The 27,891-nt window shown below is 42.1% G+C and overlaps 1 protein-coding gene across 2 annotated transcripts in view; it reads left to right on the forward strand.

Moving 5' to 3' along the window:
* Positions 1 to 20,586, forward strand: part of CDC42 (cell division cycle 42) — a 44,332-nt gene extending 23,746 nt beyond the window's left edge. Inside the window, exons 3-6 of one of the 2 annotated variants that reach the window (XM_056123118.1) lie at positions 1,973 to 2,045; positions 13,229 to 13,338; positions 13,460 to 13,657; positions 19,060 to 20,586. In XM_056123118.1, the coding sequence (XP_055979093.1) occupies positions 1,973 to 2,045; positions 13,229 to 13,338; positions 13,460 to 13,657; positions 19,060 to 19,149 (471 nt within the window). In that variant the 3' untranslated portion in view covers positions 19,150 to 20,586. Of the gene's footprint in view, positions 1 to 1,972; positions 2,046 to 13,228; positions 13,339 to 13,459; positions 13,658 to 17,573; positions 17,762 to 19,059 lie in introns of those variants that run through there. The other variant, XM_056123117.1, reaches the window with a different exon arrangement.
* The last annotated feature ends 7,305 nt before the right edge of the window (positions 20,587 to 27,891 follow it).

The raw sequence follows: 27,891 nt of genomic DNA on the forward strand, positions 1-27,891 counted from the left end.
AGTAAGTGAAAGAAACTCTGAGGTTGAAAGGGGATTTATATGGGGCATTTCAGAGTGAGAATCAGAATTTTTTCTCTATTCCATTAGTTATTTTCTTAAAAAAAAAAAAAAGGAAATTGTGATCCATAGCCAGAGTGCTCAGTGATTACCCTTGGCTCTGTTCTCAGGTATCATTCCTATCAGGGCCTGGGTAACCGAACGAGGTGCCAGTGCCAGGGATCGAGGGATCGAATATAAGTGGGTTAGCCACTTGTTAGGTAAACACTTTCTCTACTATCTCCTCTTGGCCCCATAAGTTATTTTCTCATACACATGATTTCTGAGCCTGTTCTATGATTATGGTTAGGTGTTCTATTTAAGGTGGGCTTGTGGGTGTTTTGTATCTTGAGTTTTTTAGGTATGTTTGTGGATCTTTCAGAGGGAGAGTTTAGGCTTAGTTTAGCCACATCCTTTGCATTTCCTTGTTTTAGTATCAAGAACTGGTTTTCCTTTATCTCCTCATGTCCTTTCCTCCACTCTTGTTTACATTTAAATAATCCCCCAAGAACTCAGTAAAATATCAACTAAAAAGTAGATTTTTATATTTCTAAAATATTATTAGATAACTAAAAGTTTAAGCACAGCTATTTTTTCAAACGTAGAAGCTTTCTCCTAGTTGGAAAGCATTATTTTTCATTTATAAATTAATCCGAAGGAATTTGTTAATTGGTGTTGAGTCTTTGTTCATTTCATACCTTTATCTCACATTTTCACAAATAGCTTAGTAGAAGATTAATGATATATATGAGTTTGTCATGCTCCTTAAGAGCCTATTTATAAATGAAGCATCTAGTTAAATAAGATATGCTAGAGCATGTAGTTTATACCGACTGTCTGTTTTATTCATGAAATCTCAGCAAATAATTGGGTACCCTTTTCATGGACACTTTTCCTTGAGTACTTGAGGGAACCTTTCTCCCTAATGGTCTTTTTTGCAGCAGTGCCCTTCATGTCTTGGACATTGAAAGGAAAATGATGGGGTTGGAGAGAATAGTTATAAAACTTTCAGGTTTAAGTCTCGGTCATACAATGATCAAACCCCATCCCTTCACCAGTGCACATGTTCCACCACCAAGAACCCCAGTGTATCCCTGTGCCACCCCTCCCCCTGCCTGTGTGGCAGATGATTTTCACTTTACTCTCTCTTTTGTTACATTCAATGTTTTTTGACAGAAGACCCACTATTATATGGAATTTTCCTCCAACAATCAGACCTGCCGAAAAGGCATTATTAGATAATTTGTTTTCTATTGCTGATGACGAATAGCATGTGATGTCACGTGGGTCGCGTGATTTTGGATTTCTGGTATTTTAGTAATAAAGTCCAGAAGGATTTCTGCCAGTAGCTGCTGGGTTCTGAGATTGGTTTGTGTGCCTCTGGGATCATGGCCATTTGGGAGTGGAGGAGCCGTTCATTGTCAGCAATTCAGAGTCTCATCTGGGCGGGGAGAAGGGCCAGTTCCATCCCCCATCCGGAGAGGCCCTGCATGTCCCCGCACTGCTCGTACCTCTGTGTCCAACAGGCTCTGAAAGATGGTGGTCACCATGCTGCTGCCGAGGGGGAAAAGGTGGAGGGACAAACACCCTTACCCTCCCGGGGTGGCATGGACCGTAGCTTAGTTCACAGTCCTGAAGCATTTCTGCCAGAAACCACTGGGCTCTGAGACTGGTTTGTGTGCTTCTGGGATCATGGCTGTTCAGCAGTGGAGGGGCTGTTTGTGGGCGGTAACTCGGGATCTCATCTGGGCGGGGAGAAGGGTTGAGCATATATTCTTAAACATACTCCCTGTCACTTTTCCAAAGAACCTCTTAGCTCATGATAGGTCTTAGTTGATAAGGTAATTAATGTAAGGAACATTGACTAATAGAAAGTTGTCTTAGAAAGGAAACAATGCTGTTTCTTAAGAAATGTCTTTTCTTTTTATGTTTTTAGGTTTTTGACAACTATGCAGTCACTGTTATGATTGGTGGAGAGCCATATACTCTTGGACTTTTTGATACTGCAGGTAAAAATTTCTGTAACTAATAACAGTTGTTGTCTGTGACTTTTTTTGTTATTAACATTTTGGAAAACTAGCTTATCAGCAGACTCTTTTCCTTTCGTTAATCATTAGCAGGATTGACTATCTTGGTCGATGCTTGCCCAGGGTATAATTTCAGACTTGGAATGGCAGTTTGGAATTTGGAGTACCCAGTAAGGATGGTGTGATGGTTCAGATAAATTAGACTACAAGACAGGCTGTATTATCACTCTAAAATTTGAATGCTAACTTACTGTAGCACTGCATTGCCCTCCTGTTGTTCATCGATTTGCTTGAGCGGGCCCAGTAATGACTCCATTTTGAGACTTGTTGTTACTGTGTTTGGCATATTGAATATGTCACGGGTAGCTTGCCAGGTTTGCTGTGCGGGCGAAATACTCTCGGTAGCTTGCTGGGCTCTCCGAGAGGGGTGGAAGAATCGAACCTGGCTTGGCCGGGCTGACTGCGTGCAAGGCAGACGCCCTACTGCTGTGCTATCAGAGCTATATGTTTTTATAATACTTATGAAGGTAAGTAGTTACAATACATAGATAACTTTTTATGTTTTGGTTTTTGGGCCATGTCTAGTAGTGGTTAGCGGTTACTTCTGACTTTGTACTCAGGAATCACTCCTGGCTCTGGGGACCACATGGGATGCCTGGGATTGAACTGGGATGGACTTGCATGAAAGGCAAGTGTATTACATGCTGTAGTAGATCTCTATTTCTAGATAGCTTAATATTTTGGATTACATCAGAAAAGAATTTGAGAGCACTCCATTTTCTAGCCCTGACATTGTAGCCAATTTTTCAAATGTAAGTACTAATTTTTTTAAATTTTTCTCGTTTTATTTCTGTTAGTTCCTCTATTTTTTGTAGTGTCAGGAATTGAATCCATATGAAAGGTATATGCTTTACTACTGAGCCATATACCCAGTTCTTTCTGACTTCTCACTTCGCTCTGTTATCATCAGTTAGCCAAAGGAAATTTCAGAAGGGCATTCTTTGAGAATGTGGGTATTCTAAATTTTTTTTTTTTTGTTGTCATACCCGGTGATGCTCAGGGTATACTGCTGGTTCTGCACTTAAGAATTACTCCTGGCGGTGCTTGGGGGACCATATGGGATGCTGGAGAACGAACCTGTGTCAGCCTTGTGCAAGGCAAACACCAAACCCTCAGTACTATCGCTCCAGCCCCTAAACTTTTTCTTTTTTTCTGTTTTTGGAAGGGGGATGCATAAAAAGGATACTCAAGGATCACTCCTGGAATTGCTTAAGGGGATCATGTGTCATGTCCTTGGTTAAATTTTAATCCCTAGATCACTCCTGGAATTGCTTAAGGGGATCATGTGTCATGTCCTTGGTTAAATTTTAATCCCTATATTATCTTTCAGGGCCCCCAGGGCTTTTTTTGGGAGTAGGATTTTGGGTCACTCCCAGTTCAGGGATTCTTTCTGGCTTGGGGATCACTCCTGGTGGGCTCGAACTATCTGGGGTACCAGGGATTGAACTGAGGTAGGCTGCATTCTGTACTTTCTGGTCTCTTTTTTGTTTTTTTGTTCAGGGCTGGGGTGTGTGTGTGTGTGTGTTTTGCTATACCCAGTAGTGCTTAGGGGCTGCTCCTGGCTATCTGCTTGAAGGGTCACTCCTTGTGATGCTCAGGGGACAACAGTGTTGAACTGGGTTGAGCAGCATACTTCCCCCTATCCAACTCCTCAACATGGAATTGAACCTAGGGCCTTAGAAATGTAAGGCATGTTCTCTCTAATGAGCCGCACCCTCCCTCTTGATATATCACTCTTTTAGAAAAGGTATATTTCTTTTTACTTTTGATTCACACCTGCTGGTGCACAGGCTGTTCCTGGCACTGGTCACTCCTGATGACGCTCAAGGAACTGTATGTAGTGCTGGGGATGGAACTGGGTCTGCCACATATAAGGCAAGTGCCTTTCCTTCTGTATGGTTTTTCTGGCCATGTGCATATTACTCTTAGGGAGTGTATTACTCATTTTGCCCAGATTTAATTGGGAGGATCAAACAAAGAGAGAGTAGTAAATAGTTAAGCTTAGTGAACAAGGATATTCTAACGTTGTCTAGGCCTGCAATTTTTTGTTTATTTCACCACAGCTGATGTTGCTCAGGGCTTAACTCCTGGGTCTACACTCAAGGACCACTCTTGGTGGGACTCAGAACAATATGTGGTCTCAGGAATTGAACCTGGGTTGGCAGGACCTTAAAGTAAAGTAAAAGTAAAGGCCCTCCCGTTGATCGTCGATTTGCTCGAGCAGGCCCAGTAACGTCTCCATTGGAGACTTTGTTGTTACTGTGTCTGGCATATCGAATACTCTCGGTAGCTTGCCGGGCTCTCTGAGAGGGGCGGAGGAATCGAACTCGGGTCGGCCATGTTGGCCGCTTGTAAGGCGAACGCCCTACCCGCTGTGCTATCGCTCCAGCCCAAAAAAGCTCCAAAAAAGGGTTAAGGGAGGACCTTAACCCTTGTACTATATCCAGTTCGTCATTACTCTTATGTTAAATTATGTTTACTCAAAGTAAATTATGTTAAATTATGTTAACTCAAAGTAAAGTAAAAATGTTAAATTTATAAAAACTTCCCTGGAGCGATGATAACAGTGGGCAGGGCACTTGCTGGGTTTGATTCCCAGCACCACATATGGTCTCCCTAGCACCAACAGGAGTGATCCTTGAGTACTGCTGGCCCCAAAACTTTATTTATTTATTTATTTAGCTTTTTGGGTCACACCCGGCAATGCACCAGGAATTACTCCTGGTGGTGCTCGGGGGACCATATGGGATGCTGGGAATTGAACCTGGGTTGGTCATGTGCAAAGCAAATGCCCTACCTGCTGTGCTATCGCTCCAGCCCCACTTTTTTTTTTTTTGCTGCTAAACTTAAAAAAGTCGTAGTATATTAAAGAAAACTTGGAAAATGGGTAAAATAATACAACAGCCTCTGTCCTGAGAGATGGATTTTTTTTTTCCTTCAATGTGTGCCTTGGCTATATTGTAATTGTATGTCAGATCTTTTGTTAGCATTTGGGGTTTGTTTGGAGTTTTCCTTTACATTACACTTTGTTTACATTACAGTTTTCTTCTCATGCTTTTTTTCCCCCCCACACCTGGCTGTGCTCACGGCTTAGTCCTGGCTCTGTGCTTAGGAATTACTTCTGGCAGGGCTTGGAGGGCCATGAAGAGTGCCGGGGATCAAATGTGGGTTGGCTGTGTACAAGGCAAGTGCCCTATCTGCTATACTGTTGCTCCTGCCCTCAGGAGAATTTTGTGTTTTGACACACACTTTTTTCTTTCCCCCATCTCTTCCCTTCTCTGCTCTCTGCTCTGCTCCTGTGATGACTGGTACTCCCACACACCACTTGCTGAGCCTCTTGCCCTTTCATTTGTAGTGCTTGCAAGAAGCTGCTGTTCATAAGCAGCAGTGCTTAGGGAATGAATCCCTCCTAGTGGGCTCATGGGGACCCTGTGGGCTGCTGCTGATCGAACCCGGGTCAGCTGTGTACAAGGAAAGTGCCTTACCTGCTATATAATCTCTCGAGTCACCTGTGTTTCTTTTTTAAAAATTAATGGGAGAGGGATCGTAGGGCTGGAGGGATAGTACAGAGGGCAAGGTGCTTGCATTCAACCTGGGTTCAAATCCCTGTTGCTGCATATGGTCCTGAGCACCACCAGGGGTCACTCATGAGCAAAGTCAGGACTAGCTCCTGCAAGGCAAGCGTTCTCCTAACACTCCAGCCTCCTTGCACATCCTACTAACACTCCAGCTTCCTGCACATCTGGTACTGGTACTTGGTCACTTGGCTGTGGCGCTCTCTGGGACCTTTAATTGCAGTGGCAGGGAATCGTGTGTATTCTGGTTGAAGTGCTTGCTGGGGCTGACTGGTGTTAACACACTTGACAGAGACTGCATCTCTTGACCCTAGTGCTTGTGCTCTTCCCTCCCCTCCCCCCTTAAGTTGTGCTCACATATACCTGGTTGTAGTATGATCAAAAACTGCTGTGGCACTAGGGCTTAAAGAGCTGCCAGGTTCAGCCAGCATTGCTGCCAGGATCATGTTCTGCTTGTGTGGCAGCACCCAGGACTGAATGCATGATTCATCCTTGCAGGGCAGCTTTCTTAATCCCTGAACTAGGCCCCAGTAGGTATTCCTTTTTTTCAGAACTCTCATTTTTCATTTTACTTCCTATTTGGCGATGCTGGGGAGTACTCCCAGCAGTGCCCAGGTTACCATGTGGTGCCAGGGTTTCAATCTGGGACGACTATATACAGTGCATGTACTTCATACCCCTCAAAGCCATCTTCTCATAGCGCCTCCCCCACAAGTATGTATACACACACAATTACTTATTTTTATTGAATTCCCTTGATGTAGACCATTATAAAGCTGTTCATGATTATATTTCAGTCATACAATGTTACAACACCCATCCCTCCACTACTGTATACGTTTTCCATCACCGATATCTCCAGTTTCCCTCTCATTACCCTCCAGTCTCCCCTTCCCTGCCTGCTCTATGACAGGTACCTTCTTCCCCCACACCCCCCTTCTCCATTTGTGCATTATGGTGTGTAGTATAGGTGCTAAGAGGTCTTTATGTTTGTTCAGGGCATTCAGTATTTTTATTGTGAAAGTATATCAGGAGTAGCTTATTTTTAACTGGGTGGCAGTTTTGGGGTATGAACATGACTGTCGGGGCTTTTGGAGGGACAGGGAGGTGTGGGGAAGGTAGCTCATAGTGATCCCGAGAAAACCTGGAGATTAGTCACAAAAACCACATACCTGAACTTTCAGCAGATTAATATCTTGGTGAGGTTTGGGCAGAGGGCATGGTGGTGATTTTGGATTGTGGGATCAAGAGAATGCCGGAGGCTTTGTTTGGGTGGGCAGCAGAAAAACCTGCCCTCCTCTGATCTACCTTGGTCTGTTCTGTCTTACATGGGTCTGAGATTAATTGAGACTTTTGATCTCTTTCGAGATTTATTAATGGGTCTCTGAAGTGAAGCCAGTAGTAGAGCTTACAGGGTGGTGTTGAACTTGGTTCATGGGGGTGACTGCTAGTGCTTCCAGGAGAGTAGGGAAGTTGGGTCCAGACCCAACTCCACCTGAGAAATCCTGAAGATTTCAGTCACAAAACCTGTATACCCGAATTTTCAGCAGATTAATATCTCAGGTCCGTCCCAGGATGGTGGAGTGCAGCTGGGGGCATGGCAGTGATTTGGATTGTGGGAGCAAGTGACTGCTGGAGGCCCTGCCTGGGCTGGCACCAGGCAAACCCACCCACCCAGACGAAGACTGAGGCCAGGGCTGCTACCGTTCACCGCTCCAGTGCTCTGGGTGCACTGTAGCCACCAGTCCGTCAGAACCTGACCTGGAGGCACATACCCTATCCTTGGTCTCCAGACAGTTGGCACCCAGGGAGGTTTTCCTCCATAACATGCTGCGGGTGACACTGGCAGCACAGGCTGGGCCAAGGAAGGAATGGTGGCAGAGATGCCTTGCTGGCTGCGACTTGCCTGAGCCAGCTTCCCATGGTGGGAACCCGGGCATCCCCTCAGTCTAGGACCCTCGCACTGTAGTAGTGCCAAGTTGGACCCGAAGAGCCCCACTCATTCATGCCAGTATCAGCAAGATCTGCGGTATTTCTCTTATGTTCAGAGCCCTCACAGGTGCGCCACCTCTTCACGAGGCCCACTCTGACTGGTTCTCCACTGTGGATGCCAGCTTGCTTCCACTTAAAACCACTGTTTTCAGAAAAAATATTTAAAGGGCTTTCGGTCATTCATGCAGAAATTCTTTCTTTTTTCTCCATCTCTCCTAGGGTTTTTGATTATTTTGAATGACATATTAAGAGATGTGATGGGGCTGGAGAGATAGCACAGTGGTAGGGCATTTGCCTTGCGCACAGCCAGCCCGGCCAAGCCGGGTTCGATTCCTCTGCCCCTCTCAGAGAGCCCGGCAAGCTACCGAGAGTATTCGATATGCCAGACACAGTAACAACAAAGTCTCCAATGGAGACGTTACTGGGCCTGACGATCAACGGGAGGGCCTTTACCTTTACCTTTACCAAGTAGACAGAATAAACAGTAAAGATAGAAAAGGTAAATATGCTTCAAGAAATGCATCAAATCTTGAACCAATAATCAGAAAGCAGGAGGGATTATGATTAAGAGATGGGTCAGTTATGCTCTTTGTTTCCATTTTTTAAGTTTCAGTTTTACTTTCTTTTATATTTTTATAACGTTCTTCACGATGATTCATTACATTCAGTATTCCAACACCAATCCCACCATTGTTACACCTTCCCACCACCATTATAAATAAATAATTTATTTTATAGTTAGTGCTTGTTACGAATAATTCACTAAAAATGATAAAAATAATATTTCCTCAGAAGAAAGTGTGTGAAGGTTGTATCTCACTCTGGAGTCATTAAGCCCTCATGTAAGAGATAAACTAACATGTTGCGGGTTAAACTTTGTGTGTTTGTATTTTGTGAATCATGACTAGTTGCCTTTTCCTTTACATTCCATCCAGTATGGTGTGCTATTCCTGTATATCAGTGGTGTAGAGTTTGAGATGTCACTCTAGGAATTCAAACGTTTTGAATGGGGTGATGCAGCTGGACTTAAATTTTTAACTGGATGGTGATTTTGGGGTCCGGAAGCAACTCTGCAGCTTGCTGATCTCTTTTGTGATCTGTTTATGAGTCTGTGGATCATGACCAGTTAATGAGCGTATATGGCACTGGAGACAGTTTGTGGGCGAGACTGCCAGGCTCCGGGAATAATAGGGAAATAAAGGGGAGGTAGCCCATCCTGGACTCCATGATAGCCTGGAGATTTCGGTTACAAAACCAGCATTCTTGAGTTTTTTAACAGAATCATTCCTGGATGAGGCTTGACCTGAGCTTGTGGAGTTCGGCCATGAGCGTGGTAGTGATTGGAGTGTGTAGTTTTGGGCTGCCAGGTCTTCGTTTCACGGGTGGTGGGCTCACCCGCCCCCCTCTGGGGTCCCCTGGATAGGAGACTCAGCCTGGCATGGGGTCTGGAGGCATCTCTATCACTCAGAAATTTTATGACCCCATCAGCCAAGCCATTCCGAGCTCTGAGGGCTGCTGGCGCTTGCCAACTCTGAGCCTGCTGCCATGCTGCTGCCGTCTTCTCTCTCCCCACTATGTATATATGAAGGGCAATGGGTTTTTCTCCTTCTGTGCACTTCATCAAATCTAGGACTTTTAACATTATGTATAACATTTTAAACTTTAGTTTACAGTGAGCTTTCTGATTTTGTCAGTTCTAATAATGCATGCCTGCGATAGAAATTTTGTGTCTGTGTGGGCACACCTATATGAATAGTAGAAATCTCAGAGGTTTCCACATTTTGTTGTTTTTTTTTTTTTTGAGACAGATTTTCTTGTTTAGGTCAGGCTTTTTTTTTTTCTTTTTGGGTCACACCTGGCGATGTACAGGGATTACTCCTGGCTCTGCACTCAGGAATTACCCCTGGTGATGCTCAGAGGACCGTATGGGATGCTGGGAATTGAACTTAGGTTGGCCGCATGCAAGACAAACCCATACCTGCTGTGCTATTGCTCCAGCCCTGAGACAGATTTTCTTTTGGAGCAGATTTACAATTTAAGCTGTGAGCTGGTTTGCTGTTGTAGTGTACACAATTTTTTTGTTTGTTTTTGGGCCACACCTGGCAGTGTCCAAGACTTAGTCCTGGCTCTGTGCTCAGGGATCACTCCTACCGAGCTCGGGGCAGAGATTGAATGCTGGTTGACCACGTTCAAGACAAGCTCACTACCTGCTGTGGTATTGCTCCAGTTTCCTGTAGTGTATATACATTAGTATCTGTAGTCAGAAGCAACCTATTTTATAGAATGGAGTGAAATGGTCTTGATTATTTTATACTTTGAAGGATGGTAAGTGGTAATGCTATCTCATCTTGAACATGTAGAGTTAAATTTGGTTATTCATAACATGTAGAGTTAAATTTATTTTTTGTATGTGAAGAGAGTAATTGTATTTAGAGACTGAGAGAAAGAGAAACACAGATACAGACTCCTAAGACAAAATAAGAGAAATGTTGTGAATCTGGTGCAGTGACTCCAGATTGGCGTCCACCTGTGTATCTAGCAGGGTAAATTTGACTTATTTTTTATTCATTTCTTTGTTTTTGTTTTTTGGCCATGCTCAGTAATGCTCAGGGGTTACTCCTGGCTTTGCGCTCAGGGCTAGGGGATATTTTATGGGATGGTGGGGATTGATCTTGGGTCAGCTGCGTGTAAGGCAAATGCTCTACATCCTGATCTATTCTGACCATGAAGGGTAAATTGTAAAGAGGGTAAATTTAACTGGTAAATTATGCTTGGCTCATCTATGGGATTTACTCTTATTTTCTTAAATGTAGCACTTGTATCAAAGTAGATGTAAGGTAGACTTTTTGTTAAGTGAACAATTTTACTTGTTTCCTTTTTTTTCCCATCTTGGGAAAGAAGAATGATTTTTGTTGCTTTGAGGACTTGTTCATCACAAATAAGTGGGCTAACTCATTATTGCTTTGGACAAGATATTCTAAAATAATAGCTGTATAGTTTTCTGTTACTAATTTATCTGAGTAGAAGGTTGGTGCATAAGATGTTTTATTTGACATTCATTTATTTAAATACTTTCAGTGGTGATACTTAGGAATCTAGACTTGGATCCAGTTTTGATGCTCTCACACTGATTTCAGGGGCTAAAGGTTAAAAAATGAATTTATTTCTTTGCTAGATCTTTTTATTTTTTTAAACTTTTTTAAAACTTTGCTTAGGTTATATATATATATAGATATAAATGTATGTATGTATGTATATTGATTTTTGGGTCACACCTGGTGTTGGGTCACACCTGCTCAGGGGTTACTCCTGGCTCAGTGCTCAGCAATTACTCTTGGTGGTGCTCAAGGGACCATATGGGATGCTGAGGATTCAACCTGGGTTGGCCACATGCAAGGCAAATGCCCTATCTGCTATATTATTGCTCCAGCCCTGGTTAAATTTTTGGGGGGTGTATGGGTGGGGGTGGCAGGGTTTGGGCAATACTTCGCGATGTTCAGAGCTTACTCCTGGCTCTGAGGTCTGGATTTACTCCTGGTACTGCTCAGGGAATTGAACTCAGCTTAGCTGTGTGCAAGGCAAGTTCCTTAATCTCTGTACTATCTCTCTGGCTCAAGTTTTTAAAACTACATTTAATTTGAGTAGGTGTTAAGAAAAGGAATGCAAACATTTTGTACATCTTTTTACAAAGTTTGGTTCGCTTTCTGAAGTACTATTTTTTTTTAAAGTTTTTTTTTCTGAGTTGGAGAGAGATCACAGTGGCTACTGTATGTAGGTTCAATCTCCAGCACCACATATGTTTCCCTGAACCCTGTCTGTGGTGAACCTTGAGTGCAGAGCCATTAACTTGTAGAGTAAGTCTTAAAAGTTGCTGGGTGTAGCCCCAAATGAAATGATTGTTTTTTTGGGGGGATGCTGTTAGGTATGAAACTTCGGGCTTACACATGTAAGGCAAATACTATGCCTCTAAGATATATCCCTGGCTGTTCTGTTGTTTTATTGGTGCTTTGGCGTGTGATGCTTTAAAGTTCAGTTAGTGCTGCACAGAGCTCAAGCAGTTTAGATGAGAATATTATGAAGGAGTTTGGCTGGTTTATTCTTTTTTTAAAAAAAAAAACAAAACCAAAAAAACCCCTTTATGTCTAAAATTTCACATAATTTAAGAAATGAAAATTATACATGTAAATCATACTTTATATTCCTTGTCTAGCATAGAATGTACACTATTTGATGACCCCAGTTCAATTCCCTGAGCATTATAATATTAATGGCATATTGTTACATTGGGCTGGAGTGATAGCACAACGGGTAGGGCATTTGCCTTGCATGCAGCCAACATGGCCGACCCAAGTTCGATTCCTCCGCCCCTCTTGGAGAGCCCGGCAAGCTACGGAGAATATCTCTCCCGCACGGCAAAGCCTGGCAAGCTACCCGTGACATATTTTATATGCCAAACACAGTAATAAGTCTCACAATGTTACTGGGCCTGCTCGAGCAAATCGATGAACAACGGGAAGACAGTGATACAGTGATTGTTATATTAAATGTTCAATTGTTAGAATTGCTTATGTTGATTTTAAAGTTTTTTTTTTTTTAAATAGTCTTCATTTGGACTTCCCCCTTTGCCCTTAATTTGTTTTGACTCAAAGATGACTATATTGTGTGCTTGTGATGTGTTTTTGTTTTTTTTTTTGGTTTTGTTGTGTTTTGGGTTTGGACCACTATGCTAAGGAATCACTCTTGGCAGCATTTGGGACCATATGTAGTGCTGGGATTGCCATCCTAGGGCAAGAGGATTATGACAGGTTGGCTGTATGCAAAGCAGCACCCCACCCACTTGACTAGTCCTAGAATAAAATAAATCTGTTTTGTTCTGGGCCATACTTGGTGGTGCTCAAAGCTTTCTGCTCAGGGGTCACAACTAGCGGTGCTTGGAAAAACCATATGGGGTTCTGGGGATTGAACTGGATCAGCCATGTATAACGCACACACCCACTGTACTATTGCTCTGGGCCCCAGTCTTCAACCATTTCCATACAGCATCAGTTAATTGTTTTACTGCATTTATTCTTTTCTTCACCACTAGTAATGCACACAAAGATCCATAATAACAGACTGGTAATAAAGTAATAAAAGGGCAAGAATATGTAAAGTTTGCTCTCCTACGGGTTAGAAACAGAAAATAGAACTAGCTGAGTGGTATTTCTCATGTATTACAAAGTTGAATATTTAATTAATAATTAAGGTACTTTCTGGTTAGTGATCAGTGTATATGTTTAATTTACTTACTGATAAGTGATTTTAATGCTAGGAGGTCATGCAAGATTCAGTTACTGATTTTCTTTTATTTGGAGAAGTGGGAGCCACACCTGGCTACGCTCAGGGATTACTCCTGGCTCTGCATTCAGGGATCACTCCTGGCAGGCTCCGTGGACCATATCGAGTGCCGGGGGTTGGCTCAGGCAAAGCAAGTTCCCTCTCTGCTATAGTATCTCTCTGTACTCAGTTGCTGATGTCTCCAATTTGTTTTCTTCCTAGGGCAAGAGGATTATGACAGATTACGGCCACTGAGTTACCCACAAACAGATGTATTTTTAGTCTGCTTTTCAGTGGTCTCTCCTTCCTCATTTGAAAATGTGAAAGAAAAGGTGAGTTCTGTCTGACATTTTTACCCTGAAAAAGGTTGTCAGGTTCTTGATAGCTTGTAAATGACTATAGAGTTTTATGGCTTTTAAAAAAAATTCTTTTTTTTTTTTAATCCCTTTCTAGTGGGTGCCTGAGATAACTCACCACTGTCCAAAGACTCCTTTCTTACTTGTTGGGACCCAAATTGATCTCAGAGATGACCCCTCTACTATCGAAAAGCTTGCCAAGAACAAACAGAAGCCTATCACTCCAGAGACTGCTGAAAAGCTGGCCCGTGACCTGAAGGCTGTCAAATACGTGGAGTGCTCTGCACTCACACAGGTAAGGACTGGTGTGGAGCTCTCGGTTTTGTGTTGGTCGTCATTACGTTTCAGAGGTCCTTTCTAACAAGGGTCCATACTGCCCAGGTCAGCTGCCCAGGAACCATGCCGTCAGCTTTGTGATGTATATTGCTTTGCTTGGTGTCTCTTTATTTATGGAGAAAATGACCTGTCTCTAAGTAAAGCACCTGTTTGTGAGCTTCCTCGTGCTACTGAACCGCTTTGGGAAAGTGGGAAAGGTTCAGGTTAGCACAGAAGAGAGTAGATTCCCTCACTTTTTCTTAGACTTAATTTTTGTTTTGTTTTGTTGACCTTCAGTTCTAATACTTGATGCTGTAATTTCTGGGGTAATTCAGTGGCGGGTAGGTGATTTGTCATCACAGTTTAGCCATTCATGTCAGAGAGGTATATCTTAACTATCTCAAGCAGGCTTTTTGTATTATGTCTCTTAGCTCTGTTTTTGGAAGCATTCCTTCTTCATTAGTTCTTTTATCCTTCTGTTTCTTTCATAGCGATTTAATTGGAATTCCTATAGTTTGATGGGAAGCTTTTTTTTTTTTGTGGACAGAGAACAGTGTTAGAGTATTAAAAATAAGAATTACGGTGGTCTAATATTGTCCTCATCTTTCCTACCTTTATGGTTTTATTGACTGGTTCTCCCCTTTTAAGGACTGTTCAGGAGCAACAAATTCATGAAAATAATTAGCACAGATAATTATTTTACTGGTACCAGTGCTTTGAAGTTTGAACATTAAGCAAGTGTGTATGATTAAAATAGGGCAGGGAAGAAAGCATAGATTGTTTTTTTATATTAAATTTTTTTCCCCATAAGTAAATAATTAGTATTGTTTTTCTTTAGCTGGGGTGGGATATGGTTCAAATGACTAGAGCACATGCTCTGCATGTGGAAGTCCCCGGCTTGATCTCTGGCACTGCCTGGTCTCTGTAGCACTGCTGGGGTTGTGTCCTCCAAGCCCAAAGTGTTTTTAAATTTTTTTTTTAATACTAAGGTAAATGGTAGATAAAATGGTATAGTATGCCAACCTTTATTTAGTGCTAGGTTACTTGAAGTTAAAAACATTGGGCTGGGGGGCTTTGGGCCACACGTGGTGGTGCCCGGAGGCTACTCCTTGTTCTGTGCTCAGGAATCACTCCTGGAGGTGCTCAGGGCGACCATAGTCAGTGCTGGAGATTCAGCCAAGTGCAGGGCAAACACCTTAGCCTCTGTACTCTCTCTCTTGGTCCAAGATAAAATTTTTATGCTTAACCAGTTATTTCAAAGGTTGACCTTAAGGTATAATGCTATTTTTCAAAATCTAGCTTTCCTTGGCAGTTTAGTATTATTATAAAAACAGTTACTTCAAAGGTCAGAAGATAAACTAACACATGGCACCGAGAATTTGCCCATTTTTATGTGTTCTGTTACCATCCTTAGAACAAAGTTCTTGTGTGTCTGAGCCTGTATGTGTTTTGGGTAAGGCTACATGTGGAACATATGTGTTAGTTTGTATCCGACCATATGTATCAGTTACATATCCCTATCTCTAAATAGGGGATATAGAGGCAAATTGGCCTTGTGGACCCAATTTTTATCATATTAATAAAACTTAGAGAATTGTGTTTCCGTATAAGGTTTTTAAAGTAGTGCTAACAGCTTTATATAGTGAGTAATTTTACAGAAAACAGGAATTTGAAAAGCTGTTAGCAAATATATGTTGTTTCTTATTTTATATGAAAACTGTGACTTTTAGGACTTCAGATTGTTAGCACCTCTAAACTGAACTCTGCATATAACTAGATAGTGTGGGTAAAGCAGAAATTAATTTCGTTATCTCAGATTAGTTAATCTGTCAATAAATAAGCAAGAATTTGCTTTGAGATGTACTAGTTTCTGGTCTCCTCCTTTTCTTCATTTTACTTATAAAATATATTATCTGTTTCATTCTTCCTTGCTTTTTATACAGTATTTGGCTCCCAGTATTTGCTCCAAGAGATGCTGAAAGAATTGCAGAGGAACTTTGACACTCTTTTTGGTTAAGCACTTTATAAAATGCATAAAAAGACAAAAAAAAATTTTTTTTCTTTTTTGGGTCACACCCGGCAATGCACAGGGGTTACTCCTGGCTCTGCACTCAGGAATTACTCCCGGCGGTACTTGGGGGACCATATGGGATGCTGGGAATTGAACCTGGATTGGCTGCATGCAAGGCAAATGCCCTCCCCACTGTGCTATCGTTCCAGCTCCAAGATGAAAAAATTTTAACCTCTTAAAAAAATTCTGCTTGCTAGTTCTCATTTATTTTGCACTGAATGGAATATGTGGGTGCCAGGTCTCTGATTTGGTGGTTGGCGGGGGTAGTGTAGAGAGAGGGGGGAAAATGTGGGGATGGGACCAGAGTGATAACACAGTAGGTAGAGCGCTTACTTTGCACTCAGCTGGCCTGAGTTTGATCCCAGCATTCGAGCATTCCCTATAGCTCCCTGAACACCACCAGGAGAGACTGCGGAGTGCAGGGCCAGGAGTAGCTCCTGAGCATTGCCAGGTGTGGCCCCAAAACAAAGAAAATGTGGGGGGAGTCGTCTGGGTCTGGAGCTGTTTCTGAGACTTTTGGGAAAAGTTTTACTTGGGATCAAACTGACCTAAAATAAGAGAATGTCAAACTTCTGGGCCTGGGGAGATCTGTTGTACTGAGATATATAGATATATCTGAGTAGAACAGATTCCTCATGTTTGAGACCCTGCGTTTGATACCTAGCACCTACCCTCCTTCAAAAAAAAAGTTATGTATTTGGTTGGTCAACCCCTGACTTTACATTAGGTGAGTGGATAGACCTGGTCCCAAGATGCGAGGTCTATCAAATCACAGTTAGCATAAGTTCTGGCTGAGGAGGTTATGTGTATATCTGTATTTGATCTTCATTGATAATTCTTTGTTTTCACTCCATGCTTTATGCTGTGATATTCATGCAAACATCTTCAAGCATTGACTGCTTGCTGAAACCCATTCCAGGACCCCATTCTTTATTTTTCTATGACTTGGGTGGTGGTTACTTGCTCTAATAACATTGCTGAATAACTGAAGAGTAAACTGTTTCTAGAGTCTGTTCTTTAAGCTTCTCCTGGTTGGTACTGTTGAACAATTAACACTCTTTCTTTCTGAACCTTTTTGCTCTGGGAAACTTTTCACTCCAAAATTCTGATTAATCCCACCCAGATGTTAGTTTATTTTAAATCTAGAAACTTATAGCATGCTTGTTAGTTTGCTATTTGTGTCCTTCAGTTATTCAGTGGCTGAATTCACAGAAGCCTGACACTGTTTTTATTTATTTATTGTTTTGGACCCAGAACTGAGAGTGCTCAGGGGCTATTCCTAGCTCTGTGTGAGAAAGTTCCTCCCAGCAGTAGTGCTAGAGGGACCATTTATATCATGTTGGGGTTTGAACCCAGGCACACCACATGCAGAGCAGGTACTCAGCTATTGAGCGGTCTCTCGGACCCAGAAATCTGAAATTTATGTAGATTGGTTCCAAAATATTTATGTCATCCTTATCCTTTGAAATACTGATATAGTCTTGATTTGATGAAATCCATCTATCTTTTTAAATACATATTTCTCTCCTGGCATTTGCATTGAAATATTGTACCCTTAGAATTACAAGAGTGCTATTTTAGAAGTTAGGGCATGCATTTTCATAACAATTGCTCTTTTGCTCAGTTGTCTGCTTTTGAGGTAAGAAATTTGTTAAATTATCTAATTCCCCAGTCATGGGGTCTGTGATTGAATTTTCTGGCAGTTTTTCTTATGCACATTGCTTCTGTGAATTCAGCCTGTTTAATCCGGACTGCTGTTTTATCTGCTAGTCTTTCTAATCCTCTAACCTGGCTGCTATTCTCTCTCCTCCCCTCTGTCTTGTAGAGAGGTCTGAAGAATGTGTTTGATGAGGCTATCCTAGCTGCCCTCGAGCCTCCGGAAACTCAACCCAAAAGGAAGTGCTGTATATTCTAAACTGTTTTCTCCTTCCCCTCTTTGCTGCTGCTTCCTGTCCCACTACTGTAGAAAGATCATTTAAAAACAAAGGAATAAAACTGTCCTGTTTGAAAGCCTCTGCGTCTTTTTACTTGCCACCGTAGAGCAACCTATGTATTAGTTTTACTCAAGAATGCAGTATCTTAATAGCACATTTTTTGTGATCAGTAGTTAAGTTGGACTTATTTAACTTTCAGCTGCTTGAGTTGTCTGATTCTCAGAGCTTTTCGGTTGGATTACTATGGCAAAAGGGAACCTGGTCTGGTATTAAGATTGTCCTCTGGGAGAAAAGAGTTTTAGCACATCTAGATCTTATTTCTAGATGGAGAAAATACACAAACATTTTACTCTTATGATCAATTGTTAATTGTAATTGCATGACAAACCTTACGGGAAAAGGGGTGACCTGCTAGTAGAGTGTAATGGGGAAGGGAGGATTCTTTTCTGGTTTTTCTTTGTGCAGTGAAACTTTGTGTTGCTATTATTGCTTCGGCTGTTTGTGCTTTAGTGAAGTATTTGTCAGTCTGGGGTGGGAAAGATATTGATTGATGTACCTGTTACTGCTTTATGAAAGCATTTGTTACATTATCTTTTACGAATAGCATCCATTTTAAGAGTTGACTTAAGGTTTGCTAATGTTGAGATGTAAAGCTGCCATCTTTATATTTCTGCTTCTGATTTTATTGTTGTGAGGGAAACATAATTGTGGTACCTTCAAATTTTGAAATTAAAAATATACAATTGTTTATATAAATGCCTGACGAAGCTTTATTCCTGTTGCACTTACTGGCTCTAGTCTTACATTTGTATTAGGAACCCACATTTTTGCTTCTTCAAGCTCCTGAAATTCCAAGTGGTGGGTTGAAAGGGAGTTTAGAGTGAACCTCTCTGATGCAGCCACTTTAACCATTCTCTGTCTTTGCCTGCGCCTTCCATAAAATACGGGTGCCACCGCCTCGTGCCTGTCTTCTCAGTCCTGTTTCATATCCAGTGGTTTCATTGGAATGCAGAGCTGCTTCACTTGTTTTTTGTTTAAAATGTTTCAGTAGTACATTACAAAATTCATATTGACTGAGCAAATGACACATGTGCTTCTTTGCTTCTTGTGACATACATTGGTCTGCAAAAATGCTTTCTCAAAGAGCCACGGTCTCATTCATGAATATCTGCTCATCTGTTCGGAGGTGCTGAATCCTGCCAGTGCCCTGTCTAGACAAAGTACAATGGAGTGAGATGGTTGTGTTGAGATGTAGGATTGTTTTTAATGTTGCGTTCTTTGCCAACTCTTGGGATGTTTAAATGTTTAAAATTTGGTATTCATCTTTATTATACTGAAAATCAGACGCCCATTTTTTTTTCCCCTACCCCTTTTCAGAAAGGCCTAAAGAATGTATTTGATGAAGCAATATTGGCTGCCCTGGAGCCTCCAGAACCGAAGAAGAGCCGCAGGTGTGTGCTGCTATGAACATCTCTCCAGAGTCCTTTCTGCACAGCTGGTGTCGGCATCATACTAAAAGCAATGTTTAAATCAAACTAAAGATTAAAAATTAAAATTCGTTTTTGCAATAATGACAAATGCCCTGCACCTACCCACATGCACTCATGTAAGACAGGCTCATAGGAATGGCCCTCCCCCTCCAGATACTAGTTGATTTTGAGTCATTGTGTATTTGTCAGAGAAGTGATGAGTACTAGTTTCAGTTTTGTTGTTTTAAAATTGTTTTGTTTGTTTCGTTATTGTTTCAAAGCAAGGCATGCTTGTGACGACTCTGTAACAGACTAATTCGGATTGCTAAAGCTGCCCTGGGGCTCCAGTGTGGAGCGTGATCTGGGGCGTCTAGGAATTGGGTATTTTTTCCCCTCCTTTTTTTGGTGGAGGGAGGGGAGTGTGTGTGGGGTCTGTTTTTATTTAGTCCTTTTTGTTTTTATTTTTTAAATTCATTAGCTATTGGATAGCCCTTAAGGAGAGGAGGATGGATGGATTCCACATTCCACTTCCTATGCCTGGTTTAGAGGACACGCTCCCCGCCTGGTGCTCTTGGAAAGGAGTATAGCAGATGCCTCGTGCAGTGAACATACTCCTTTTTGAAAGTTGCCTTTTCTCTCCACCCCTGAGTAGGTTCAGTATTTGATGAAAGTGGAACCTGATTTGCCCCTCCTGTTTTCTAGGATGCACTATATATGTGACTGACTTTCAAGGAAATATGTTTGCCATTTAATTTTTTTAAAGAAGTTTTTCCCCCTGAAGTTAATTTCTAACTTCGCTAATAAATGAAAAGTATTGCACCTTTTGAAATATACCGGATGGGTTGAGTACATAATTAAAAAGCATTTTTCTTTTGTCAGTCATTGTCTTAATATGCTTAGCATAGGCAAGATGTGTAATAGTATCTGATACGGTATTCCTAGAAATGGCTGATGACCTGGTATATAGAGAAATTATGAGGGGTGGTGCTAGAGGACAGATATCCTTGCAATGATTTGCATCCTCTTCCAAGTTAGGAGGATGGAGACCTGCTTCATTAAGAAGCTAGGGATGGGGTGGGGTGGGGAGAACATTTAACAACATGGGGACCAGCCAGGGGCATCCCTTTATTTCTTTTGTGCATCTGCGAACCCTAGAGCAGCCAACTGAGGCTCTAGTTTAATTAAAGATACAAAACAAAAAAAATACCAGAAACAGAGACTTATAAAGACTCTTTATAATAAGTGTTAATAGGGATTTTATCAGCTCATTTTTGTTGCAAAAATTCCAGTTTTTAAAAATGTTCGGATAATTTTTCCCACCTTCCCCAATCCTAATTCTTGTAGAATCATTAGTATTGAACCAATGCTTTCCATGTCTCAATTCTTTGTATATGCATTCTTTTCAGATGTATTAAACAAAAAACCCTTCACAAGGCCTCCTGAGGGTGGTTATTTTCCCTCCGCCTCTTTTTAGATGTTGAGTAGTGGGAGTTGACTCTTATTAGTAGCAGTTTTAAGCAGATGTTGGGATATGGATTGAAATTTATTGACCTATTCCTCTCTAAATCTAATTATTTTGGTTTTTGGACGATGCCTGACGTTGCTCAGGTCTCATTTCTGGCGGTGCTTGGGGGACTGTATGGGATGCCAGGGATGGAACCTGGGTCTGCCACATGCAAGCGAAGCACCTTACCTGTTATACCATCTCTTTGGCCCAAACTTTATTATTTTTATGTATTTCCTTCCCTGGCATTTAGTTTAGAATCATTTTCCCCTTTATATATTTGAATTTGTACCTTTTCCCTTAAGTTTGGCAGGCAGCCTAGAAACTTCCTTAAATACCACGTAGGTCATAACACTTCGTAGTGAAGAAATGTTCAGGAAATTCATTGCTCATGTTTTTGGAAGGAAATATCAGTAGCCCTTTAGTCCTTAGATTAGTTGGCAAGTGGCCAGCTTTCCCCCTGGTTTTCCAGTTCTCTGCATACTGGAGTGCAACTTGAGCAGTGGACTCTTTAAAAACTTCTCAGGTATTTCCAGAATGTGGCCAAATTAGAGAATAACTGCTCATAGGTTAAAGATACTCAGTTGGATTTTAAATTCTGTGCTGTAAATCCGAGTAGGGGACACATTTTGTTCAGGTGATAAGGATTTATTTACTGAAAGACACTTTATACTGCTCTGTGTAACAATCTTAGAAACGAAGGACTTAAAAATTATACAAAAAAAAATATTAAGCTACTGTGATTTACATATTCAGGACAGTGTTCCAACACCATTCCCACCACCAGTGTTGGCTCCCCTCCACCAGTGTCCGCAGGTTTTTCCCCAACCCCCTGTTAGTCTCCTTGACAGCCTGTTTGCAAGGTTGGTCATGACAGTTTATATCTCATGCTTGCAATATTGTTTGCTTCGTAGTCTATGCATATCTGTGCATATACCATGTCCGTGCAGTATAGGTGTAATTCTGCATCTCTACACCACGGAGGAGCTTGAGGCACTTGACCTCTGCCCCTGTTATCTCTGATCTGTCTCTTATTATCTCCTCCCTCCTCATTTTCTTTCCTTCTTTGGTCTTTTTATTTCTGGAATCAAGGGTCAAGAGTAATCTGGAAATCCCCCTTTGCAACTTGCAATTTCTCCTCAATAGTCTGCTATACTACAGATGAGTGAAGTCACCAGGTGTTTCACTTCTGCTCACTTCCGTCGGCATGATAATCTCCAGTTCCAGCCAAGTTGCAGTGAATTTTGTGATTTCATCCTTCCTTGCAGCTGCGAAGCATTCTGTCATGAAGATACATCACACTTTTATCCAGTCACCAGTTGTTGGGCACTTCGCTTAATACCGTATCTTGGCTAGTAATGCTGAGTGTTTTGATGGATAATGGCATGATATGTCCTGAATAAAATGCTTTTGTGTCCTGGGTGGGTGTAGATACCAAGGAATGGAATTGCTGGGGTATATGGATGCAAACCTCCAGACTGAGAAACCAAGGACTGATAATCCAGTTAAGGTTGATGAAGTGTAGCCTCATTTCCATAGCTTGCTGACATGGAATCATGGTGTTTTGATTCCTTTCTGTGCGGGAACTAAGTTTTAGGTTAAACGGGTGTTAGGGAAATGCATATCTAAGCTGACTATTCATTTGTTTTTTTGGTGGGGTAGGGAAACTGCATACCCAGCAGTATTCAAAGGACATCCCTCTGTGCTCAGGGAACCGAAGTGCAGTGCCAGAACGTCAACCACTGTTACCGGAAGTGGCTGCATGCAAGGCAGTTGCCTCAGCCTTTGTGCATCTCTCTGGCCGAAGCTTACTCTTTTAATCAGTGTACCCCCTCTGGCCATACTAGGGAGAGGTAGTGTGGAGTGTGCTGTGAGAGCCTGCAGAGCAGGAACTGTGTAACTATAGGTCTTAGTTCAGTAACACAGAGGCTTGTCCTGATGATCCTCACCTAGAACATACTTACTTCATAAGGCTTTGGATGTGGTAGTTTTTGGATGGTAGATATGGTAGGTCCATGATTTCAAGAATGAAGAAATAAACCAGGTCACAGTTGTGTTGATGAATTAGCCACACACCAGGTTTAAGGGTGAGGAGAGAAATTGATACTATATTTTCTAATTAAGTATTTCAGTTTGACTTCCATGTCGGTGATTATGAATGAAGCATTGCTTTGTGACTTAACAAACTTGTTTGTCACCTTGGCTTAGTGAGAACTACCTGGGGAGTATGATACAGAAAAGAGGTTTACTGGTTTTCTTTTCTTTTCTTTCTTTCTTTCTTTTTTTTTTTGTGGGGTGGGTGGGGTACACCCAGCTTGCTTCTGGCTCAGTGTTCAGGGATCTCTCCTGACAGGGCTTGGGAGACCATATGTGGTGCTGGGGATCGAACCCAGGCTGGCTCTGTGTGAGCAGGTGTCTTACCTGCTGTAATACTGCTCTGGCCTAAGTGTCGGTTTTCAGCAGACTATTGAAAACTACGGGAAAATATGCAGACATTTTCTGCATTTTGTGGTAAAGTTATTGTAACCACTACACCATCCTTGTGTCCCTTTTTGTCAAATGGCAATCACTTTTTCTTGGGCTGGCAGGAAATTTTTGCTGACTGACAATTGTCCCTGATTGGCAGTTGTGAACCACTAGTTAGAAAGAGGGTAGATTAGGGTTTTTTTTTTTTAAAACTGTCCTCAGTAGACTTAGCTCTAGGGTGTGTGTGTTTTTTTTTTATTTGCTTTTTGGGTCACACCCGACAACAATGCGTAGGGGTCACTCCTGGCTCTGCACTCAGGAGTTATCCCTGGCAGTGCTCAGGGGACCATACGGGATGCTGGGAATCGAACCTGGGTTGGCCGCGTGCAAGGCAAACACCCTACCCGCTGTGCTATCACTCCAGCCTCCAACTCTAGGATTTTTTAAACTGTCCTCAGTAGACTTAGCTCATGGTGAAATTTATAATACTTGGTTAAATATCACTGGTACATTACTGTTTTTCTAATGTGTATTTTACTGAAGGTCTTAGATTCTTTTGTTTAAATCTCTTAGAACTTGTGTGTGTATGGGGGGTGTTATTCTACGATGAAGGAAGAAATGGGGCATTATGGTCTGAAGGACTAGTAGCAATATATTTGTTTTCTAATTGTAATTTCCCTTTACACGAAGGATGTAGCTTCAACATATTGGTGCTGCAATTTGTGCTAGACATTCAGCTGTGAGGCACTGGTGGTCTGCAGCAGCAGCATGTTAGTCATGCCCCTTCATATTATAATCATAATACTTCTTTTTTCCCCTTTTTTATAATTTTTATTTATTGAATCACCGTGAGAGCAGTTATAAAGCTTTTGGGTTTAAGTCTCAGTCATACAATGAAACACCTGTCCCTTCACCAGTACCCATTTTCCACCACCAAAAACCCCAGTATACCCCCTATCCCACACCCTTCTCCTACCTGTGGGGCAGATGATTTGCACGTTACTATCTCTCTACTTTGATTACATTTAATATTTCGATACCAGACCCACCATTAAGTGTCATAATACCTCTTGAAATGTGTGTCTATCTCAGGGCTGGGAGAGAGCTCAGGAGGTTAGAATGGCAGCCTGGCATACTCAGGTTTAATCCCCAGCACCACTTAGTTTCTGTGACATCTCCAGCTATAGCCCTGGTGCGACCGCTCCCCACACCCGCCCACTGGGGAACCCACAAGAACAGCATGCACATCTAGGGTACTTTTTCCCTTGGAAAGCTGTTTTGTAGTGACTTGATTGTGTCTCACAATCACAGCTTCCTAGAATGGATACATGGATAGAATGGTATTTCTCAGTTTTCATTGTTAGGCCTGGACTTGTTTTTTTCCACTAGTTTTGATATTATTGTGGTTACATGTGTTTTCAGCGCTAAGAAACTTGTCTCTTGAGAGTGAAGAAGTGTTCACTAGGTACAGCTCACAGACATTGGAAATTTAGAATGTATCGATGTAGAGAAGGGGCAAGGTTTTGCCAGGATGTGCCAGGAACTGACTTTTTGGAAGGGCTGATCTCTGTTCGTGGTGGGCACTCTGAATGATGGATGAAGGCTGTAGCTTCAGCTTGTTGGTGCTGCAGTTTGTGCTAGCCACATTCAGGTGTGAGCCACTGCAGCAGCAGCAGCATGTTAATCATGGCTGTGTTTTAGCTCTCCTTGTTTTCTGTAAGCTTTATCTCAGGTTCTCCTTGTTTGAGTGTTTGGTGGTTTTACTCCATTGAACACCAGAGCAGCTCGCTTTGTAGTTTTCTTTCCACTGTAGCTTAAATATCTTGAGTTTGTGTATATCTCTTTGAATTTTTTTCCAGAGTGTCCTTATCATCTTTAAAAAACCCCTTTTTATTTGCTTTTACTACAATAACGCCTCACCCACCATCCTAATTGTCAGTGGCTTACTATAGTAAGTATTGTTTTCTTATCCATGCATCTGTTGGACTTTGTGTTCCTGAGAGTGCACTTTGGGGAACCTGAAAAGCCAAAGGGAATGCAGGCTCATATGTAAATTTTTTCTAGTGCCATTGCCTAGAGCCAAAGGTCCCCACCATTACATAATAGTCATTTAGTGAGTTTAAAAATAGTGTTTTTTTTTTTTTTAATTTAATACGACTCTGGGCAGACATAGGGGTTAAAGTGCATGTCCTGCATCCCACTGGGCCGAGCACTGCCAGGAAACAGCCTTGAACACAGAGTCAAGAATGACACCTAAGTATCCAGGAGTGTGGCCTGATACCCCCACCACTTGCAACAAACAGAACCCCCTGAAAGCCCCCACAAAGTGTGAGGATATGGCAGAGAATAAAGAGGCTGGAATATTTGTTTCCCTAGGATTGTGCATGCTGCTTTTTCTGGAGTACTCGTGTGGTCTCTCACACTTAGGAAATCTCTGAGAGGAAAGTGCCTCCCTGTCACCCTCATGCCACATGTACTGGAGCACTTGTTCCCTATTGGCCTTTGGAGACATTAGAGAACGGCAGTCTTAAGTTTTACTGCCCTTTCCAAGTCACATCTGCTCTCAAGTCCTCGTTATCTGCAAAATAATTATATACCTAGTCATAATTAAGTTCTCACACGTAAGTTGGGTGTGTGTGGTTGGTCACCAGTGGGAAGCTTGAACAGCGTCTGAGATTCGGAATCTGGATATGGAAATCCATCTAGTTTTCAAAAGCTTCCCAGGGTTAACATGACTAGCTATATTTTTGGAAACTGCATTCCTTAGTGATTAACACTGACTGTGATGGTTTACCTTAGAAAATCATTTGAAAACAAGAAAAAGCAGGGTTGGAGAAATGGCTTTAAGTGCTGGAGTGCATGCTTTGCATGCAGGAGCCCTGTGTTCTGTCCCTGGCTCTGCATGGTCTCCAAGCACTGCAGGTAGTGACCTGTAAGCATTGAGTGGGGAGTCGCTACCATCCTGGTATGTCTCTAAACCTTCAAACAAACAAACAAACAAACCAGAAAGAAACTCCCAACACAAGAGAAAGAATGTTCAGGGTTGCTTTAGGCAACTGCTGCAGAATGGGTGTTCGCATCATTTCATATTTTTTCAGTTTATCATTTGAGGGGCGTTACCTACCAGATCATATTGTTTCATTTTTCACCCTTTCCTTCCCTCTGTGGGTGTTGTGATGAGGGTTGCACACAAATTGGACTGTTGGATTGCAGTGCACGCTGGCCCTCACAGACACTGCACATCAAGCTCTGGACTTGTCCTCTCAGCTGTGGTGTTCTGGGGAAGCCAGGGTTGAAGTGGAAGTCATTATAGCACTTGCTCCTGTGCTCACTAGGGAGGGGAAAATCTCTAGTTGTGGAACTTGTACACACGTGTCCTCTTTTTTTTTTTTGCTTTTGGAGTCACACCCAGCGGTACACAGGGCTTACTCCTGGTTCTAAAGGTAAAAGGTAAAGGCCCTCCCGTTGATCGTCGATTTGCTCGAGCAGGCCCAGTAACGTCTCCATTGGAGACTTTGTTGTTACTGTGTCTGGCATATCGAATACTCTCGGCGGCTTGCCGGGCTCTCCGAGAGGGGCGGAGGAATCGAACTCGGGTCGGCCATGTTGGCCACGTGTAAGGCGAATGCCCTACCCGCTGTGCTATCGCTCCAGCCCCCTACACACTTGTCTTTGTATTATTTAAATATTTTGCGGGTTTGAGGAGTCATGGCATGGACTATTTCTCTATTTATATCTTAGATTGTTTTGTTTTTTGTTTTTTTGGCCACACTCTACGCTCAGGAATCATTCTTGGCCATGCTTGGGGACCATATGGGTGCTGGGTATCAAATCCAGGCATTTACTGTACTATTTATCCAGTACCTCTTCATTTATATCTAACTTGAATTTAAATTTTGTGTGTGTGTGTGTGTGTGTGTGTTTATGGGGAATGAACTTGATTTCATGCAAGTATTCAAGGCAAGTGCTATTCTGATGAACTACATTTCTGATCCTGACATAAATTTTAGGGTAACTTTGGGCAAGGGTTTTTTTTTTTTACTTTAACAATTTATTTTTATTTTTATTTTTTTTTAATTTTTTTATTAGTGAAACACCATGAGGTACAGTTATAGACTTATAACTTTTTGTGCTTGGGTTTCAGTTATACAATGATCAAGTACCCATCCCTCCACCAGTGCCCATCTTTCACCACCAAGGGTCCCAGTATCCCTCCCACCCCCCATCCCCCCCATCCCACCGTACCTCTGTGGCAGGGCATTCCCCCTTGTTCTCTCTCTCTTCTTTTGGGTACTGTGTTTTGCAAGAGAGGCATTGAGTGGCAATCATGTTTGGTCTATAGACTACTTTTAGCATGCTTCTCCCACCCTGAGAGGGTCCTCACAACACTCTTTATTTGGTGCTCTCTTCTCTATCCGAGCTTCCTTTTCACCTAGCACGTGTGGCTGGCCTTCAAGTCATGGAGCAAAACTCCTGGTACTAATCTGAGCCATTCCTGGGTGTTAGTCTCACGCTTTGTTGCTTTATGTTTCCCAGCTGAATGCAATCTTTCTGTGTCTATCCCGCTCTTTCTGACTCATTTCGCTTAACATGATACTTTCCATGTAGTACCACTTGTATGTAAATTTCATAACTTCATCTTTTCTCACAGCTACATAGTACTCCATTGTGTAAATGTACCAAAGTTTCTTTAACCAGTCATCTGTTCTTGGGCACTCAGGTTTTTTCCAGATTCTGGCTATTGTGAAGAGTGCTGCAATGAACAAACAA

This window comes from Sorex fumeus, unplaced genomic scaffold (genome assembly GCF_029834395.1).
Source record: "Sorex fumeus unplaced genomic scaffold, SorFum_2.1 ptg000047l, whole genome shotgun sequence".
NCBI classification, from domain to species: domain Eukaryota; kingdom Metazoa; phylum Chordata; class Mammalia; order Eulipotyphla; family Soricidae; genus Sorex; species Sorex fumeus.